This window comes from Mustela putorius, unplaced genomic scaffold (genome assembly GCF_011764305.1).
Source record: "Mustela putorius furo isolate JIRA1106 unplaced genomic scaffold, ASM1176430v1.1 tig00000196_pilon_pilon_pilon, whole genome shotgun sequence".
Classification (NCBI taxonomy): domain Eukaryota; kingdom Metazoa; phylum Chordata; class Mammalia; order Carnivora; family Mustelidae; genus Mustela; species Mustela putorius.
The window spans coordinates 967,796-983,980 of record NW_025421310.1 but is presented as its reverse complement, the minus strand read 5'-3'; the positions used below and the strand labels follow the sequence as shown (position 1 = coordinate 983,980).

At 56.3% G+C, this 16,185-nt stretch overlaps 2 protein-coding genes across 5 annotated transcripts in view; both read right to left on the bottom strand.

Annotated features, from left to right (window-relative positions):
- Positions 1-895: 895 nt before the first annotated feature.
- On the bottom strand, positions 896-7,294 carry TIMM50 (translocase of inner mitochondrial membrane 50). Its single transcript, XM_004776269.3, has 11 exons — positions 6,836-7,294; positions 5,799-5,955; positions 5,239-5,270; positions 4,999-5,020; positions 3,460-3,518; positions 3,241-3,360; positions 2,722-2,826; positions 2,523-2,621; positions 1,995-2,151; positions 1,557-1,663; positions 896-1,105 (listed from the first exon to the last, which is right to left on the bottom strand). The coding sequence occupies exons 1-11, from the start codon at positions 6,941-6,943 to the stop codon at positions 1,004-1,006; spliced, it is 1,068 nt and encodes a 355-aa protein (XP_004776326.2). The 5' UTR covers positions 6,944-7,294; the 3' UTR covers positions 896-1,003.
- Positions 7,295-8,195: 901 nt separating this feature from the next.
- Positions 8,196-16,185, bottom strand: part of SUPT5H (SPT5 homolog, DSIF elongation factor subunit) — a 28,164-nt gene continuing 20,174 nt past the window's right edge. For all 4 annotated transcript variants that reach the window (XM_004776161.3, XM_013047629.2, XM_013047628.2 and 1 more), the window contains 16 exons: positions 16,084-16,177; positions 15,856-15,992; positions 15,254-15,409; positions 15,008-15,154; positions 14,029-14,175; positions 13,816-13,941; positions 12,949-13,033; positions 12,492-12,611; positions 12,307-12,409; positions 12,090-12,217; positions 11,888-11,993; positions 11,307-11,465; positions 11,022-11,190; positions 10,477-10,680; positions 8,693-8,788; positions 8,196-8,619 (listed from right to left, as the gene is read on the bottom strand). In XM_004776161.3, coding sequence (XP_004776218.1) covers positions 8,476-8,619; positions 8,693-8,788; positions 10,477-10,680; positions 11,022-11,190; positions 11,307-11,465; positions 11,888-11,993; positions 12,090-12,217; positions 12,307-12,409; positions 12,492-12,611; positions 12,949-13,033; positions 13,816-13,941; positions 14,029-14,175; positions 15,008-15,154; positions 15,254-15,409; positions 15,856-15,992; positions 16,084-16,177 — 2,121 coding nt within the window. In that variant the 3' untranslated portion in view covers positions 8,196-8,475. The remainder of the gene's footprint in view (positions 8,620-8,692; positions 8,789-10,476; positions 10,681-11,021; positions 11,191-11,306; positions 11,466-11,887; positions 11,994-12,089; positions 12,218-12,306; positions 12,410-12,491; positions 12,612-12,948; positions 13,034-13,815; positions 13,942-14,028; positions 14,176-15,007; positions 15,155-15,253; positions 15,410-15,855; positions 15,993-16,083; positions 16,178-16,185) is intronic.

Here is a 16,185-nt window from a genome sequence, read left to right as displayed (position 1 = left end):
AAGTGGAGACACGAGATGCCAGGCCCAAGGTCCACGGCTACCATCTAAGGGCCTCCACGGGACACCTCACTCAGCCTAGCCTGCGAGCTAGGTACCGTTACCTTTACAGATGGGGAAACTGAGGCACAAGAGGCAAAGTAACCTGCCCAAGACCACACGAGGCAGGAAGTGGTAAAGCTGGGATTTGAACATGGCCAGTCAGGAACTCAGGACTGTGGAATGGCTCATGACTGTGCCGTCCCCAGCAGGGGCCACGAGCCACAGATGGATGCTTAAATTAAGGTTACTTAAAATGATACGAACAGAAGCTCCAGTGCTCGGCTACCCTCATGACACTGCAGTACTCTGTGGCTCTGCCCGACCATGACAGTGCAGACATGGGACACGGAATAAACATCACAGAAAGTTCACATGGTGCTGCCACACTGCCTGTCCCAGTTAGGAGCCAACATTTCACAAGAGACTTAATATGAAAATCACAACTTCGGGCTTCTGTCAAAAGAGCAGATCAAGCAACTCCAGGTACACCTTCCCGCAGGGCCACAGGTGGCAGAGGGAGCAGCCCCCACACTGCCCCCCGAGCCCACATGTGGTGCGTGCACACAGTGGCCTGGCAGTGATTTGGCTCTCAGGTCCCCCGTGCCGCCCTCTCCTCCCTTTTCCACAGGTGAGGAATCTGTGGAAATCAAGGAGTGAAACGCACTTTTTGTGGTCACATGGCACATGGGAAGACGCAGCCAGAGGAACCCAGCTTTGTGGCTTTCTAGGCCAGGGTTCAAACCCATCCTGATCACTGAAGACCCTACTCTGTGCCCGGTGGCCGATCGGGACGATGACCCAAGAGTCCCGGACCTCGCCCCGATGCCCCAGGCTGGAGACTCTCGGGACACAGGAGTGTGGCATCTGGGATGGACTTTATTGGATGTGGCTGCCCAAGCCACAGTCTGGGAGCACTGAGCCCTGGGCCCAGGACCCAGGCAGTGAGTCTGAGGAGGTTCAGAGGTCAGGGCTGTTTGGAGCGAGGCCATAAGCGGTTGGTAAGAGAGCCAAAGAAGAGGTTCTGCTTGCTTGATTTGGAGAGCTCAGCCAGGCGCTGCTGTTCTTCCTGGGGTGAGGGACAGAGGAGGGTCATCCCAGGGTGGGTATTTGCCTCCTAGGCTCCCTCATCCAAGGGGCCACCCTCCTTAAACCTCTGACCAGCCCACACCCCTCCCCAAAGCCTCTAGAACACCAGCCCTTTTCCCAGACCTGGCCCAAACTCCTGTCCACACAAAACTGGGGCCTCCAGATCTGCTGGAAACCATTGCAAACTACCCCTCTCCAAGACCCATGCTTGGCATTTCCTGCCTCCTGCTCTCAGATGAGGCCGTGGAACCGAACCCCCTCCCCCATTACAAGAGGGGAAACTGTCCCTACAGGACAGGTCATGGGGAAGACAAAGGCCTTGCTCAAGCTCTTGCAGCCAGAGTGCAGACAGGCTGCTCAAGGGCCCTTCTCTTGGGAGCCTCGGGAACTGATGCAATGCCCCCCACCCCCTGCGGATTCGGGGGGCCCACCTGCTCTAGCCGGCTCTGGCGCTGTTTGAAAGCCTCCAGGGGGTCATCCTCCAAGGCGTAATGCTCCAGCACAGTCCTGACATCCTCCACACGGTTCAGCGCAATGGCTGCGGGCACAGCAGGCAGGGCTCAGCCAGGCAGAAAGGCCATAGGGAAGCAGGGCCCGCAAGGGTAACGGTCAGATACTGGGGCTGCTCACTGCTACCTGGAATGCTCTAAAAAGGCTCCCCTGGACATTCTCCCAAGTATTTCCTAAAAATCCCCGAGCACCCCCAAACATTCTCAGAAACTCCTAAAAATGACAAGATGCTTGTGAACCTCCCACACCTCAAGTACCCAATTTTACATTGGGGTGGGGGCAGAATTAAGCAGTTATCATTCCTCCTAAGAGTCAAGGGCTCCTAGGTCAGAGCCCAGGAGCTCAGGGGTCAGCCTCACTCTTAAGGAAGGCAGACAGGTCCAACAAGACCCGGTCATCAGAGTTGCCGTCCCAGGGCCGCAGGGCAACACCATTGTAGGGCTGCAGGCGGAAAGCTTCTTTCTTGCAGTCCACGACGACTACGCGGGCAGGGTCCCGATTCAGACACGAAATGTCCTGGGAGTGCAAACAAGGCCCAGAATTTCACACAAGCTACCACAGCTACACAGCCCCAAAGACAATAGGTTCCAGACAGACATCAGATGGCTTCCAGATCTCAAACCCCTCTGTTACCCCCAACTGCCTCCTTTGGAGACACTCCATCCCCTGCACCCTCACTGGGAGTGGCTCCCAGCCCCTGATACTGGGGAAGGGAGAAGAACCTAGAAGCCCAGCCCTTGCTGAGGGCAGGCCGAAGGCCTGTCAGAATCAGACCTGCGACAGAAGCAGGGTTGTGGCTTGGGTCAGAGCTGGGGCCTCTTTCCCTCAGGAAGTGCCACCCCTCCCAACAAGTCCCAGAGGACAACCCGTGGCCCCCAACGTGACACCTTAACATGGTGGCCATCCATGTATCTCGTGGCATCCCGGAAGAGGCGGTAGGAGATGAAGCCATGGGGGTCCACGCTGTCGATGAGTGGGAAGGCAGTCTGGGGACGGGAATGGGGGTGGAGAGCAGGGTCAGGCTGAGCCCTGACCCTCCCGCCCTCCGGCCACACTGATCAACCCTCTGCTGTCCTGGGGCCTTACCATGCCAGTCTCGGATGTAAAGATGACGATTTCATACAAAGGGGCAAGCTGCTGGAATAAGGTTTCGATGCCTGGACGCTTCTTAAACCTCCAGCCAGTGGCAAGCTGGGGAGGCAGGGAGGACAGTGAAACACCAAGACCCAGAGACCCCCAAGAGAACAAAGCCCCAGCCTGGGGGATCCCCAGAACGAGTGCTCTCCCCATCTTTCTAGCTCCGGGGTGGGGCAGGGAGGGAGAGGCTCAAGAGTACACGGCCGTGACGAGGGTTTTGGAGGCTGGAGGGTCTGGGTCCCAGGCTGACTGACTCCTCGGCAGCATGGAACGTGCGCCCAGGCAGCCTCACAACAAACTACGGGGTGGGAAGTCTCACAGGCGAGCAAGGCAAGGCAAGGCGAGCGACGCCTCCTCCCCAGCAACACAGCAGAGCTGGGGCCAGTGTCTCTGCCCTTAACCATCATCACGATCTGGATCCCCAAGTCCACCTAGTGTCCCCAACCTGCTGCCGTCCCCAGGACACACCGACCACTCAGGGTGCAAGAGGACGCCCGTGAGCTCCAAGACCAGCGTGTAGGGCGGCTGGTAGTACGGCTCCCGCAGAGGGTCTGGGAGGAGGCAGGGACTGGTGGGCTCGATGATCATCTGTGGGAGAGAGACGGAGTGGGGGGCACTCAGAAGAGGAGGCAGGGGCCCACGCAGGAGGGCTGGGGACTGGGCTCAGGGCTCAGGGCTCCCGCTCACCTGTCTATAGTCTTTGAAATATTTGTATGTCCGACGTAACTGCTGTACGAGAATCGGATCTAGGAGGAGAGCAGGGCACAAAGGAGTTCCGAGATGAGCCAATGCTCAACCTCCCAGACGAAGCTGGGGTTTGTTTACTTACCGGACACAAGTCTACAGATCCACTTGGTTTGAACAAGCTCATGTCTAAGTCCAAAGGTAGAAGGGAAGGATGTAACCGTCAGGCAGGAGTAATACATCTATCCACCTGCCCAGTTTTAATGTGGATACTTACACCCACGCGCCCCACCAGATATAAAACCGAACACTGATACGTCTCCCCACTTAAAACCCACACCCAAGAGACTCTGCTGACATCATGTCTGTGTGTTCAGTCCATTGGAACCACTAGGCTTCTGGATCTGCCTGCTTCGAGCTAATATGCTGAGTCTACTTAAGCCACACTAACTACGTACACACACCTACATATTTCATAATCTAGTGGTTCTCAACTTGGAGCTATCTGGTCTGCCACCTTCCGGGGAACTCAGGCGATGTCTAAAGACACGTGTGACTGTCAAGATACTGGCGTCTAGAGGACCAAGGCCCACGATGCTGCTCAACACACTCCAAGGCACAGGGCTCTCCCCCACAACAAGCACTACCTGCTCCAAAGTACTGAGAGGACCAAGACTGAAAAATCCTGGTTCAAATGAATATACTGAAGCCCGTTGAAAGCAGCAAGTCTACCTGACTGCCTCCTTCACTGCGGTACTTTTGGTCTAATTAAGCCACCATCTATGTACGGGCCTGCCTTTTCACAAGCAGAACACGGCAACGAGTTATGCTAGCAAACACACACTTCTTAAACCCGTGTGTTTACTGCCCCACTTAAATCAGTACGTTGACTTATTTGAACCAGAAAGATTACCCAGTTAAAAGAGCATACTTACCCACCTGCCCAGCCTAAGCAACCAGGTATTAACATGTAGGTCTGCTAACTTCCCCAGCACAAAGGTGGCTTTCTGGACCTACCAATTTTATTTTTCTCCTGGGAAAGGCCAGATGTGACAAGACTGACAACTACTCTCTACTATCCAATTTGTCAGAAACTCTCCACCAAAAGCTGGTTAACTAAAAGGAGGAGGGAGGAAAGAAGACATTGTTTTGGAAATGAGGAGCCTCATGGGGTGGGGGGCTGGGGGTGAAAAAGAGGATGTCTTTATGACAGGAGGGGATTAAGGGCTGCAGCCGCCCAGATCTAAGGCACAGGAAGCCATGTGTCTGGTGACAGACAGCCCCCTCTCTCCAAGCACTCCTACGGTGGACTCCCCTCCCCCAACTGTCCCTGACCATCTGCTCCTGGGCTAGTGAAGAGGGCTGAAGAGGACTAGGGCTTTGTAATGCCCCTCCCCTCAAAGCCATCCAGCTGCTGACTCCCCTACCACCCAGTGGAAGGAGGAGGGGTGGGGGGGCACCAGATGGGAAAGCAACATCCCCATAAATAGCAGAATAGGGAGGTTCGGGGGAACCTCAGAATCTGTGCTTGTTTTTACTCACCATTGTCGAATTCATCGGGAATCTGGAAGGTGGAAACAAAAATATAGGGTTTGGGATGGCAGAGGCAGAACCCCATCAAACCCCAAAGAGGAATCTCTGGGGCCCTGGGAGGAGTCAGCAAAGGTCCCTGGGAGGGAGTCTCACCCCAAGACCAGAAAAGAGCCTGAGCAGACCAAAAGGGAAAGGACCCACAGGACCACAGGACCCCTGGCAAAGCCTCTGAGTCTCTATCTCCCTCACCTTGGCACCAGTTTCATCCACAGAGTTGTTTCCTGTAAGGGAGACAGGGAGGAATGAGAGAAATTGGGGCCTGGTCTCCTGGGTCTTGAGGAAGGAAGAGGGCAGGGGGCCTGGATTCCTGGGTCTGGGGGAACAAGGAAGAAGCATGGTCTCCTAAGATCAAGAGAGGAGGGGGTTGGTAGTCAGGATCCTGGGTGTCTGAGAGAAGAGGGACTAGGGTAGGGTCTCAACAGTCTCTGGAGGAAGGGACGTGGGGGAGGGCTGGAGCTTTGGGTGCTGAAGGAAGAGGCAGCTTAGGAGGCTGGTCAGGCCCCTAATTCCCTAACTTTCCCTCTTCCAAGTGACTCTCTGGATCCTGGTGCATAACCAACTAAGAGTGAAACCTTGAGCAAAGTGGGTAGAGGAAGAAGAAAGATCTCCCGTTTCCAAGGTAGATATTCTAGTTGGCGGCCTTAATGAGGGAGGATCCAGGAAATGGGTCAAACCCTTAGGGGAAAGGGCCTCTCTGCAAAAGAGAGGGCCAAAGGAACAAAACTAAGAAACAGGCATATGTCTCTCACCAAAGATATAGATGACGCTCACAGTCCCACCGGCCCCCAGCAGCCCAGCAAGCCAGAGTGCGACTTTTTTGGCGTAGCTGGGACCTTCTGTGTCCCGCTGCTGCTGTGGCCCCTGAGCCTGGGCCTTGGTGCCCGTGCGGCTCCCAATTTCCGTGGCCTGCAATTGAGAGGAGATAGGTTAGCCCAGAGAGAAATGAGAAAGGGCAGGATGACTCTGGTACCCTAGTAGAAGGCTCAAGGTCGGGAGCCAGGAAACAGACACCCACATAGCCTCAGAGTGTTGTGTCTCTGGAGGAGCAACCAGGAGATTGGGTCTCTTAGAAGAGTCAAAACTAGACTGTCCAGGGCCAGGATCCCAGAGGTTCAAGAGTTGATACGCCAGGTGCCTAGGATCCTGTAGGGCAGGGAAATGAAATCAGGCAGACTAGCTGGACACTGGGATGCTGGGAGCAGGCAATGGAGGGCACAAAAGGGGATGGGACGGGTAATTAAAACATCCGGATGCCTAGGGCTCACAGTAGCGGGTAGCGAGGGGAAGGGATGGGAGCAGGGACAGAGGGGCACTGGCTTGCCTGGGGAAGTAAGGGCACGAAGTGAGGTCAGAATGGCTGGATCTCTGTCAACGTGGAGGCAGGGTGAGATTAGAAGCTCGCATATCTACCTCATCATCACCAACACCACCACCGCGGGGAAATACCCCCAAGGCCAGAATGGGACCCCAGCATCCCAGGCCCTTCCCCTCAAGTATTACCTGAGAGGTCACTGAGAGGGGACACAGGTGACCTACCTTCCCCCCTGCACCCACGTGGGGTCCAGAGAAAGTGGCGTTCAGAGGACGCACTTCAGCCCTCAGCACCTAGCTCTGTAGGGGAGGAAAGCGCTGCCCACCCCGGGAGGCAGAGAAGCGCCCCGAAACGCGTGCGGCATTCCATTCAGCACCCTGAGGTGTTGCGTCCCAGAGCCTTCGCGCGGCGGCGGTCCGCCCGGAACGCCAGAAAGGGACCCCCGCACTCGGGGGCCACCCCCGTTCGGCTCACCTGGTCCGGGGTCCGGGGGGGCGGTGTCGCCAGCCTCGCGCACAGCCCCCGCGCGCCGAGCCGGAGCTCGCTCCGCAAGCGGAGGAACAGCGCCGCCGAGGCCGCCATCTTGCCCTGACGCCACGCGGCCCCGCCTACTCGCTCCGTCCTCTCGAAGCCCGGGCCCGAGCCCTGGCCAATGGGGGCGCAGGGGTGGGGCGGGCGGACGGGAGCCCGAGAGAGACAAAGAGCTGCGGGCGTGCCAGGCTCGGGCGGACCCGGTGCGCGGACCGGTTTGGAGTCCGACGACCTCACGCCTCCTTCGGGCCGTGGAGCGCTCCCCAGCCCCTGCGGCGGCACCGGGCGGCACACCCAGTGTCCGGGGGTGAGACTAAGGCCACCGCGTAGGGACCCTGTAGCTGCGGATGGTGTCCTGAAAGCGAAAACCCGCGAGCTAGTCCGTCTAGCCTGCCCCGAGGGGGGCTGTCCAGGAAGCGGACCGAAAGCCAGCCCTTCCCGAACTCTTCCCCCACGTGGAGCCTGGAGGCCGAATCAGCCTTCTCTCCAGTTCTCAGAGCTCTTTTTTGCTCCTCCTCCCATGAGCTTCTAAGAAAGGGTCTGGAAAGCCAGCCATTTCAGCGATGCCTTAGCCGGGTATAGGTAGCCATGAAGAATCTCCCTCCTTCCGTCGAGAAAAGTAAGATAAGGCTTATGTAAACTTGTAACAAAACATGGAAAGACGACCACGTGACATTTAGGGATAAATACTGAGGTCAGGCTTCTGAGCATTCCCCGGTGGAGCGAAATGGACTGGGGCTGCTGCTTCAAGTGGGTCCTGTCTGCTACATACTGTTTCCTAAGCTGGTGGTGGTGGACATGGGTGTTCCGGGTGTTGTAATTTCTTTTTTGAATATCTGAAGTATTTTATAATACATTTGATATTGCATTTATTTTTTAAATAAGACATTTGTCGGGTAAAAAAGGTCAAGGTACTAACAAGCCCCATTCTCTACCTTGCTCCCCATCTCCACCCCCAAGCCATGAGACAGGCCACAGCAATTCTGGTGTCACTGGTTTGTGGGCTCCAGGGAGAGAACCGTCAGGTGCGGTATCCTGCACCATAGGGGGAATTTAGGTTTTCCTGGAGAGTTACGGATTTTCACTTCACATAACTGAGAGAGATGAAACTTCAATCACAGGCAGGCTCTGTCCTAATAATCTCTTTCCAGTGTCTCATACATTCATCCTGAAGAGCCCTCTGGCATGGGCAGTATCATTTTCTAGATGGGGAAACTGAGGCTTAGGTACCATCCAGTTATTTGCTCAGGAAGTAAGTGGGGTCTGCAAATGACCCCACTTACGAAACACACACACACACCACTTTTGACCAAACAGCTTTTTATTGAAAGACCATAACACAAAAGCAAGCTGTGGAAGGGAGGGTGCAGAAGGTGGGGACCCTCCTGCAGACTCTACTCTGATTCCCATGAACACCAGAGAGGGAGACAGGAACCCAGAAAGGAAAATAAAGGAAGTCCTGAACAACCACATTAGCCCTGGTCTGGGCCCCAGACCCTGCGTCAGAGCGGAGGACCAGGGAAGTTAGAAGGGACGATCCCTGCCCGCCAGGTATCCACCAAGGTCTGCCCACCCTGCACTTCTCAGGCCTCCAGGAGCTTCCCCAGGAAGCGGAGATTGAGGATCTTGAGCTGCTCGTCAAGGTCCATGCGGACGATGCCGTCCTCACCATCGATGCTCAACAGGACCCCTGTGGCTTCCCGGTCCTCACCCAGGATCACCTTCACCTGGGTGGAGGGACACAGGGTCAGGCTCTGCATCAGCAGCCCCAAGCCCCCCCGTCTCCTGGCCCCTCGTTACCTTGTTGTTCTTGGTGGGGGTGATGGGCTCCAAGTGCTCGCTGGAGATGCTGACCACTTTCTCACTGTCCTTTAGGTACACAGAGCACATGCCTCCCTGTAGGCAGGGACAGCCCAGTCAGTCTGGCCTGTTTCCAGTGTAGGACTGCTGCCCACATTCAGGGGGCATGGGCTCAGGGCTCATTCCAACAAGTCGCTTTCCCAAGGTGACAAGGGCAGAAGAGTCCAAAAGCTAGGCCTGGTTCCTGGGCCTGTGGTGTGTGGGGACACAGCCTGACCAGGCCAGCATGGGAAGCACCATAATGAAGCTGACTCAGACCAAAAGAGACTGCTGCTCAGGCACTCTTCAAGTCCCCATGCGGGCCTCATCTTTCCTCCCCTGGGCCCGTCCGTTATCTCAGGGATGTCCTCACACTCCCTAGTGCCTGCCTGGAGCTCTGGCCTCATGTTGGTAAGCTCTTCCACCAACAACCTCCAGCTCTGACATGTGTTCATATGGCCTCCTGAGGGTCTCTGCCACCTCTCTCCTCTCTTCCTCACAGCCTCACAGGGCGGGCTGACCTCTCCCCAGGGCTCACAGCCCTCTGTCTCACCTCCCTAGTCCATCCCTGCTACGGCAACATGGTGAATTAATTCCAAACCACAGACCTGATCCCACAGTTTTCTGCCTGCTTAGCTTCCTCAGGACACAGTCCAAGGTCCCCAGTCTGCCACGTGACCTGGCCCAGTCCCTTCTCTGGCCTTGTCACTCACCTTCCCCTTAGGCTATGTTCCAGCCACAATGAACATACTTCAGCTCCCCACATGTGCCAGGCTTTCCCTCACCACCAGGCCTCAGTGTGTCCTGAGTGTGTGTCCCCCTTTTTGGGACACACTGAGCCCCTCCCCAGCCACTTCTCTCGGGTTATTCCTATTCGTTCTTCAGGTCTTGGTGCAGACACCTCATTCTCCAGGAAGCAGCTCGCAAGCCCCTCCAAAGTTAAGTAAAGGTGCCTCCTCTAGGTTCCCATAGCTCCCTTTGCCCTTGGGGCTTCCCCTGTCCCAGCTCTGGTCACTTAGGCTCTCTTTCTTTGGGGACATGTCTGCCTCCTCAACCAGAATGTGAGCTATGTGATGGCAGGGCCTGGAGCTGTCTTGGTCCCTGGTGTTTAACTCAAATAATATTTACTGGAAGGCCAGCACACTCTTTCTTGGTCCCTCATCTAGGAACAAAGGCTACTTACTTAGGAACAAAACACAGGCTTAGTAATCAAAGAATCAGCCCTGAGTCAACTTTAAGCTTTTAAGCAGCAGGTAAGTAACATGAAAAAAATTTACATGGAGTTACAATTACATGGAGATACCTCAAAAGGTTTCCCTGAAGGATGATTAGCAGTTTACTAGTAAGAGGATAGAAGGAAGAGCATCCTAGCCAGAGGAAAGTGATGAGCAAAGGCCCTGAGGCTACAGAGAACTTGGTGACAGTAAAGAATGGAAAGGCCAGTAATGCTGCAGCAGGGGTGGGGTGCCTGGCAGAACACGCAGTCCCTGTTACGGAACTGGTCTCAGAGGACTATGTTAAAGAGTAACCTAGTCCCTGGGTGCCAGTCACTGCTCCAGGCTGGGAAGGCCCCAGCTATGCCCTGTGGAGCCTACAGGCTGACCCTACCACACCCACTTTTCCAGTTATAAACAGATACTGGAGAATGTGGTTAGGTGATTAAAAACAGAAACCCAGTGGCCACAGAGATTGGGGATCCCAAAGGAGAGGACAACTACCCACCCACCAGCCTGGGCCCCACTTACTGTGACGCTGCGGATGACTCCTGTCTGCCCCACCACCTGCGTATCCAGGTAGGTGTCCCGCACCTTCACCTGGATGTCTGTGGTTACCCAGTCGCTGGAGTTCTGCTCAATGCCTGAGCCTGGTGTGTGCGGGTTGTAGCCCCCAGGGGAAGGGGCTCCAGGTGTCATCGGACTGTAGCCAACAGGGCTCGGGCTTGGGCTGGCCTATGAGTGAAAGGGGGACAGCGTCGTTGGGATTAGGTCATCTAGCTTGGCTGTCCCCACAGACTCAAGGCCCATTCTAACCCATCTCCCCCCCTTTTTAAAGATATATTTTAGAGAATGAGAGAGAGTGAGCATTCGAGTGCAGGGAGGGGCAGAGGAAGGGAAAGAAACTTTAGCAGACTTCCCCGCTGAGTTTGGAGCCTGACACAGGGCTTAGTCAGTCTCAAGACCCTGAGATCACAACCTGAGCAGAAACCAACAGTTGACAGCTGAACCAACCAATGCACCACCCTGGCCCACTGTAGCCCACTGCCCTTAAGGACATGCAAGCTGGTCCATACCTGATAGGCCATGGGGGAGGGTGTGGGGTGGTAGCTGGCTGGAGAGTGGGTGTTCTGGTACCCTGCTGGGCTTGGCGCCACCTGGTGGTAGCTCTGGGGGCTGGGGCTGGGCTGGTAGGAGCCTTGAGGAGAGGGGGCAGCATAGGGGGAGAACTGGTCTGTGTTGTACCTGGAGAGTCAGAGCAGAAAGGGGCACTTGCTGGAGATGGTGTTGAAGAGAAGAAGGTAATGGCAGTGGGGAGGGTCGGGGCAAGGTCTAATTAGGGTCAGCCCCAGTGGACTCACATGGCTGGCGTCCCTGGCGTCTGTGGGTTGTACTGAGGGTTGACCTGTGGGGATGAGGGGTCAGGATAGCCGGGTGTTTGGGGATTGGGGGTGCCCCCATAGGCCTGTGGGGATGGGGTGGGCTCGTCGTCGAAGGCATACTCATATTCTTCCTCTGCCCTGTTGGAGAAAGAAGTCTGTTGAGAATGACTGCGGTGATCACAGCGATGCAGCAAATGCTTCCAGAACAGCACTGGACACCTCACAACAGCCCTGTCCAGAGGCTCCCATTTCACAGCTCAGACTGGGAGGTAGAGATGATGCTGCAGCCCAAGGTCACAAAACTGGTCACACGACTTCAACTGCACAAATCTGTCTAGGAGCCCAGGACTTAACCACAGCAGGCTACTCTGGTGGGAACTGGACACTATCTGATCCCCAGCCCCAGTCCCAACCACCCCTTCGCACATAAGCAGCCCCAGGCGGAGAGCAGAGAATTCAGGGAGGGCCATTCAGACCCCTCCATCCCCCAGACACCCGGCATAACCACTTGCACACACACACGGGCTCAGGTAACCCTGTCCCCACCCCCCAATCCTCACCGGGATGGCGTGTTGGGATTGTTGGGGTCCCACGCCCCACTCTGAGCAGGAGTACGGCTGCCATCATGCAGGGGTGTCTGTGAACCATAATGCGGGGTGCGGCTGCCTAAAACGGGAGAGTGGGAGAGAGGTGTTCGTCTGTTATGCCCTGTCTCTAGGCCACGCCACATCACCCCTCATCCCTGTTCCCGGGCAAGCTCACCATCCTGGAGAGGTGTCTGAGAGCCATACATGGGTGTGCGGGAGCCAGAGCCGTACATGGGCGTCTGGGAGCCGTACATGGGAGTCCGCCCGTAGGTGGAGGTCATGCCTCCCGGGCGCCGCGAGCCCCTGTGGACACAGAGAACCAGTGGGGTGAGGAGAACCCTCTAGCCACCTAACAACCCCCACTCCCAGCCCCACGCTGCCCTGGTGCGTACACCGTGGTGAGCCGCTGACGGTCCACAGAGATGGTCTGGCAGGTGGAGTGCAGCTCCACGCGGGCTGTGGACTCAGTGGCATCCTTCACCACACCAATGTAGCCTGGTGAGAGCCAAGAAGTCAAGCTGGGTCGGGTGCCCCGTCATGCCCCTCCTTAGGCCTCCCACATGGCCCTCAAGGTCACCTTTGTAGGGCCCCTGGGAGATGCGAACGGTCTGCCCTATGAGCTCGTTGTCTCTCCGCCCCCGGCCCCTGCTCATGCCTCCGCTGCCGCCACCGGGGCTGCCAAAGCCACCACGCTGACCTAGGGAAGAAGGATAACATCACAGTGTGATCACAGTTCCCAAGGCCATGTCCTCCCCTACATGCTGTGTCTACAGACAGAGCACCCTCAAGCCTCCTCTCCCCCAGCTTGACTACCCCAAGGCACACCCCGGGTTTAAGAGCTTCCTCTGCGCAGCCTGCAACTGCCGTAACTGCCCTGGCTGCCACTGGGAGCTGCGGTGCAGGGGGAGGATCCTGGTCACTGTGAGTCGAGAACCCCATCATGGCCAGGCCAGTGGAGCAGGCACCCAGAGAGTATGGGCTGAATTATCTCCCTCCCCCAGTCCCCAGCCCCACCCCTGCCCACTCGCTCTCACCTCCAGCGCTGGGGTGCATGGGACTGCTGATCCGAGGGCTCATGGGGGCAAAGCCGCCCACTGTGAAGTTGGTCACATCTCGGGGCTAAGGAAGGGATGAGCACTGAATGGGCAGGCAGGAGCCTGAGGGATAGCTCCCCCAGGCCACCACCTGCCTGAACTGGCCTGGAGGCCATCCCTCACTGGAGGGATTGAGAAAATGCCTCAATTTCCCTTTGGGGAAACTGCCACCTCCATGCCACTGTCAATCAAGAGGCCCGGTCCTCTCCTGGCTGGGGTCTAAAGAATTCCTCACCCCGTGCGTAGGACCCTGAGGACCAGCTCCTGCTCCCAGCTCCCCAGAGTCTGGGCCTCATTTCCTGATGCCTGCTTCTGTGCAGCTTTCCCACGCGTCCCACCCCATCTACATTTGCTGCTCCCCAGAAACATTCACATAGCTCTGGGTCCCTTTGTTCAGGTCTGTGCTCGGGTGTCATCTCAAGGAGGCCTTTCCTGAACCTTCTCCCTCTAAGGCAGCACCCCCCCAACAATTCTCTCCCTATTCTGTTCTACTCTCCTTCATGGTGCTTGTCCTCGCCTCATAGGCACTACATCTGTATTTACTGATCTGCTCATCTGCGGCTAGCAGCTCTAGAAGCACACACGTTCGCCTTATTCGCTGGTGTATCTCCAGTGGCAAGGCACCTGTCAGGTGCTCAAAAAAACTGAATGGATGAATGATTTGGTAAAAAGTTTGGAATCTCAGTAAACTCTGCCAAGGACCTGAGCCTGACACGTGCCCTCCTAATCCCCAACAAGCCCATTCTCGTTGCTGCTAGGGCCAGGGAAGGCCAGGAACCCAAGGGCCAGGAACTACACCCGCCTTACCTTGGAGCCCCCTGCCAGGACGAGGTGGCGGGTCTTACAGACAAACATGCCCCCGTTCTCCACCAGTTTCTTGCAGTGCAGGAAGGCGAAGCTGCGGAAGAGATGGCGAATTTCGCCCTCCCGGCCCTGGATGGGGAAAGGACGGTCACTCTTAGGGCTGTGGCCCATTCTTGCAGTTTCAAGCAGGGCCAATGGGCGGGACCTTATACTCACTGAGTGGGGGCCGTCAATGACCTTGACGATGTCCTTCACATGGATGTTATTCTGTTCTGAGTCCAGGGCCACGGCAAAGCGGTTGTCCTTCTTCCGGGTCACAGCCTGATGCCTGACGGTCACCACCTTCCCATACATGTTCAGCACCTACAGATGGAGAGGGGGATGCTGAGCCATGAGAGTACAAAGGGGTGACGTGGAGCAGTGCTTCCCTAAGGTGGGACGATTCTTCCTTGCGGAAAACCATCCCAAGCTCTGCAGAAGTCCAAACTCCCTGGCAGTCTCAGGGCACCACCACCCAGGCACTGGGTCAAACAAAAATGTTCCGAGTCATTCCAAAATGCCTTTCGGGAAGACAGTCCATCCCGACTAAGCATCAGGGATCTGAGAAATGGGTGGAGAAGTAGATGTTAACATAATGTTTACCCATCACTGTGTGCCAGACCCCCTACTAAATTCTTCACACAATATTTCACTGAAGCCTCAAAACTTCTCTCTGAGATGGCTGTGGTCATGATTCCCATTTTACATGGCGGGGGGACTCTCAGGCCAAGAGAGGGTGAGTCATTAGCCCAGCATCACACAGCATGGAGCAATAGGCCCCAGGTATGAATCAAAGTCCAGGGTCCTAAGCATTAGGCTCTGACTCCCATGAGCACTGGGTATGGGTGGAGGGGAGGAGGGCACCTGCAGCAAGCATCTAGGTTTACATATTTGATCTCAGGGCCTCAGTCATAACAAATGAAGTGCATGCTACTATTATTTCTGTTTTACAGGGTGCGAAACATGCATGGAGAGAGTCAATGACCTGCCACTTACCCAACACCACAGAGCCAACCTGGGCTGACAGCCCTGATCGGCCCCCCAAAGCGGTCTGGGTTCATGGCTACCATACTCCACCACCTCCCAGGATGAGAGGAGCTCAAGGGAGAGGGATACCCCTACAAGGAAGCCCCGCCACTGAGTACAACACACACACCTGGAAGGTCTCCCGCTCCAGTCGCACGATGACACCCACGGTCTGGGGGTCCAGCTGCACCAGCTCCCCCCACTCATGCTGGCCCCCCACATCCACGCCCGATGCCGTCTCTGAGCAGAGCTGCAGGTCCCGGGGGAGCACCTTCAGCTATGGGAAACAGGAAAGGGGTGAAGCAGGGTCCCAGTAGCTCCTCAGCCTGGGTCTCCTCCTGGCACATTCCACGCTGCTTCCCCTCCCCCCACCTACCTCATGCATGGTGAGGTCAGAGAAGAGGATGACGAAGTTCTCTTCCACTCGCACAATGAGACCTGTGTCACCCTCAAATCGGCCAGCAATCACCTTCACATGGTCCCCCATTTTAAAGTACTTCCGAAGTTCCTGGGCTGGGAACTCCAGCATGTCCTGGGGACCGGGTGTGGGGAAGCTGAGTGGGGAAGGGAGGCCACCAGCCTGCCTGCCTCGCCGTTTCCAGAAGCCACTCATATTCTCATAAAACCTTCCCAAGACCCACTCTAGGCTCAGCACCCAACCACAGACTCCTGTAGGCTGCCTGGACAACCCTCAGACTGCCCCAGAGACAGCTCACTTCAGACTTGTGGTATTAGCCTGGACAACCCTTTACTCCACACACAGAAAGCTGGTCCCCAAGACACTTCCTTAGACCTAGCCGGAGAAAGCCTCACCCCGGACACACCATGCTAGCTAGCCTGGACAAACCCTCACACGGACACAAAGACCCAGACACATGTACCCTTACAGCAAACACAAACCAGGCAGCCCCCTCAGATTACTCCAGACTACACCTTGCTCTCAACCTGACCCATACATATAGGCAGCAGGGCGCCCACCTTGAGGTCCTCGTGCTTGGGCATGATGGTGATCTTGTTGCCGTCCACGCTGAGAATCTTGCCCTGCAGGTTGATGAGTTCACCCTCACACACCTCCACGTTGTCCCCAGGCTGGAAGTTGTGCTCCCTCTCCTTCCCTGCAGGGGCAGGTGCATGGGTGACTTGCAGGGTGCCCGCCATGAGCCGCCCCCTCCTCTTTGGTCTGAATTACTGCCAGAGACCAAATACCTGTGCTCTCAGTCACGACCTCAAGGTCAATACCCTCCGGCTGGTCCTCAAACTTCTCCAGCTCAGAAAGCGTGGGCTTCACACCCTCCGTGATCTGAGCCC

Excerpts from the sequence above, each read along its gene's own strand:
- TIMM50 (XM_004776269.3), bottom strand. The coding sequence starts at position 6,943 with ATGGCGGCCTCGGCGGCGCTGTTCCTCCGCTTGCGGAGCGAGCTCCGG. Across the intron at positions 5,956-6,835 it reads CCCCCCGGACCCCGGACCAG|GCCACGGAAATTGGGAGCCG; the intron begins GTGAGCCGAACG and ends TCTCAATTGCAG. Across the intron at positions 3,361-3,459 it reads ATTTCAAAGACTATAGACAG|ATGATCATCGAGCCCACCAG; the intron begins GTGAGCGGGAGC and ends TCTCTCCCACAG.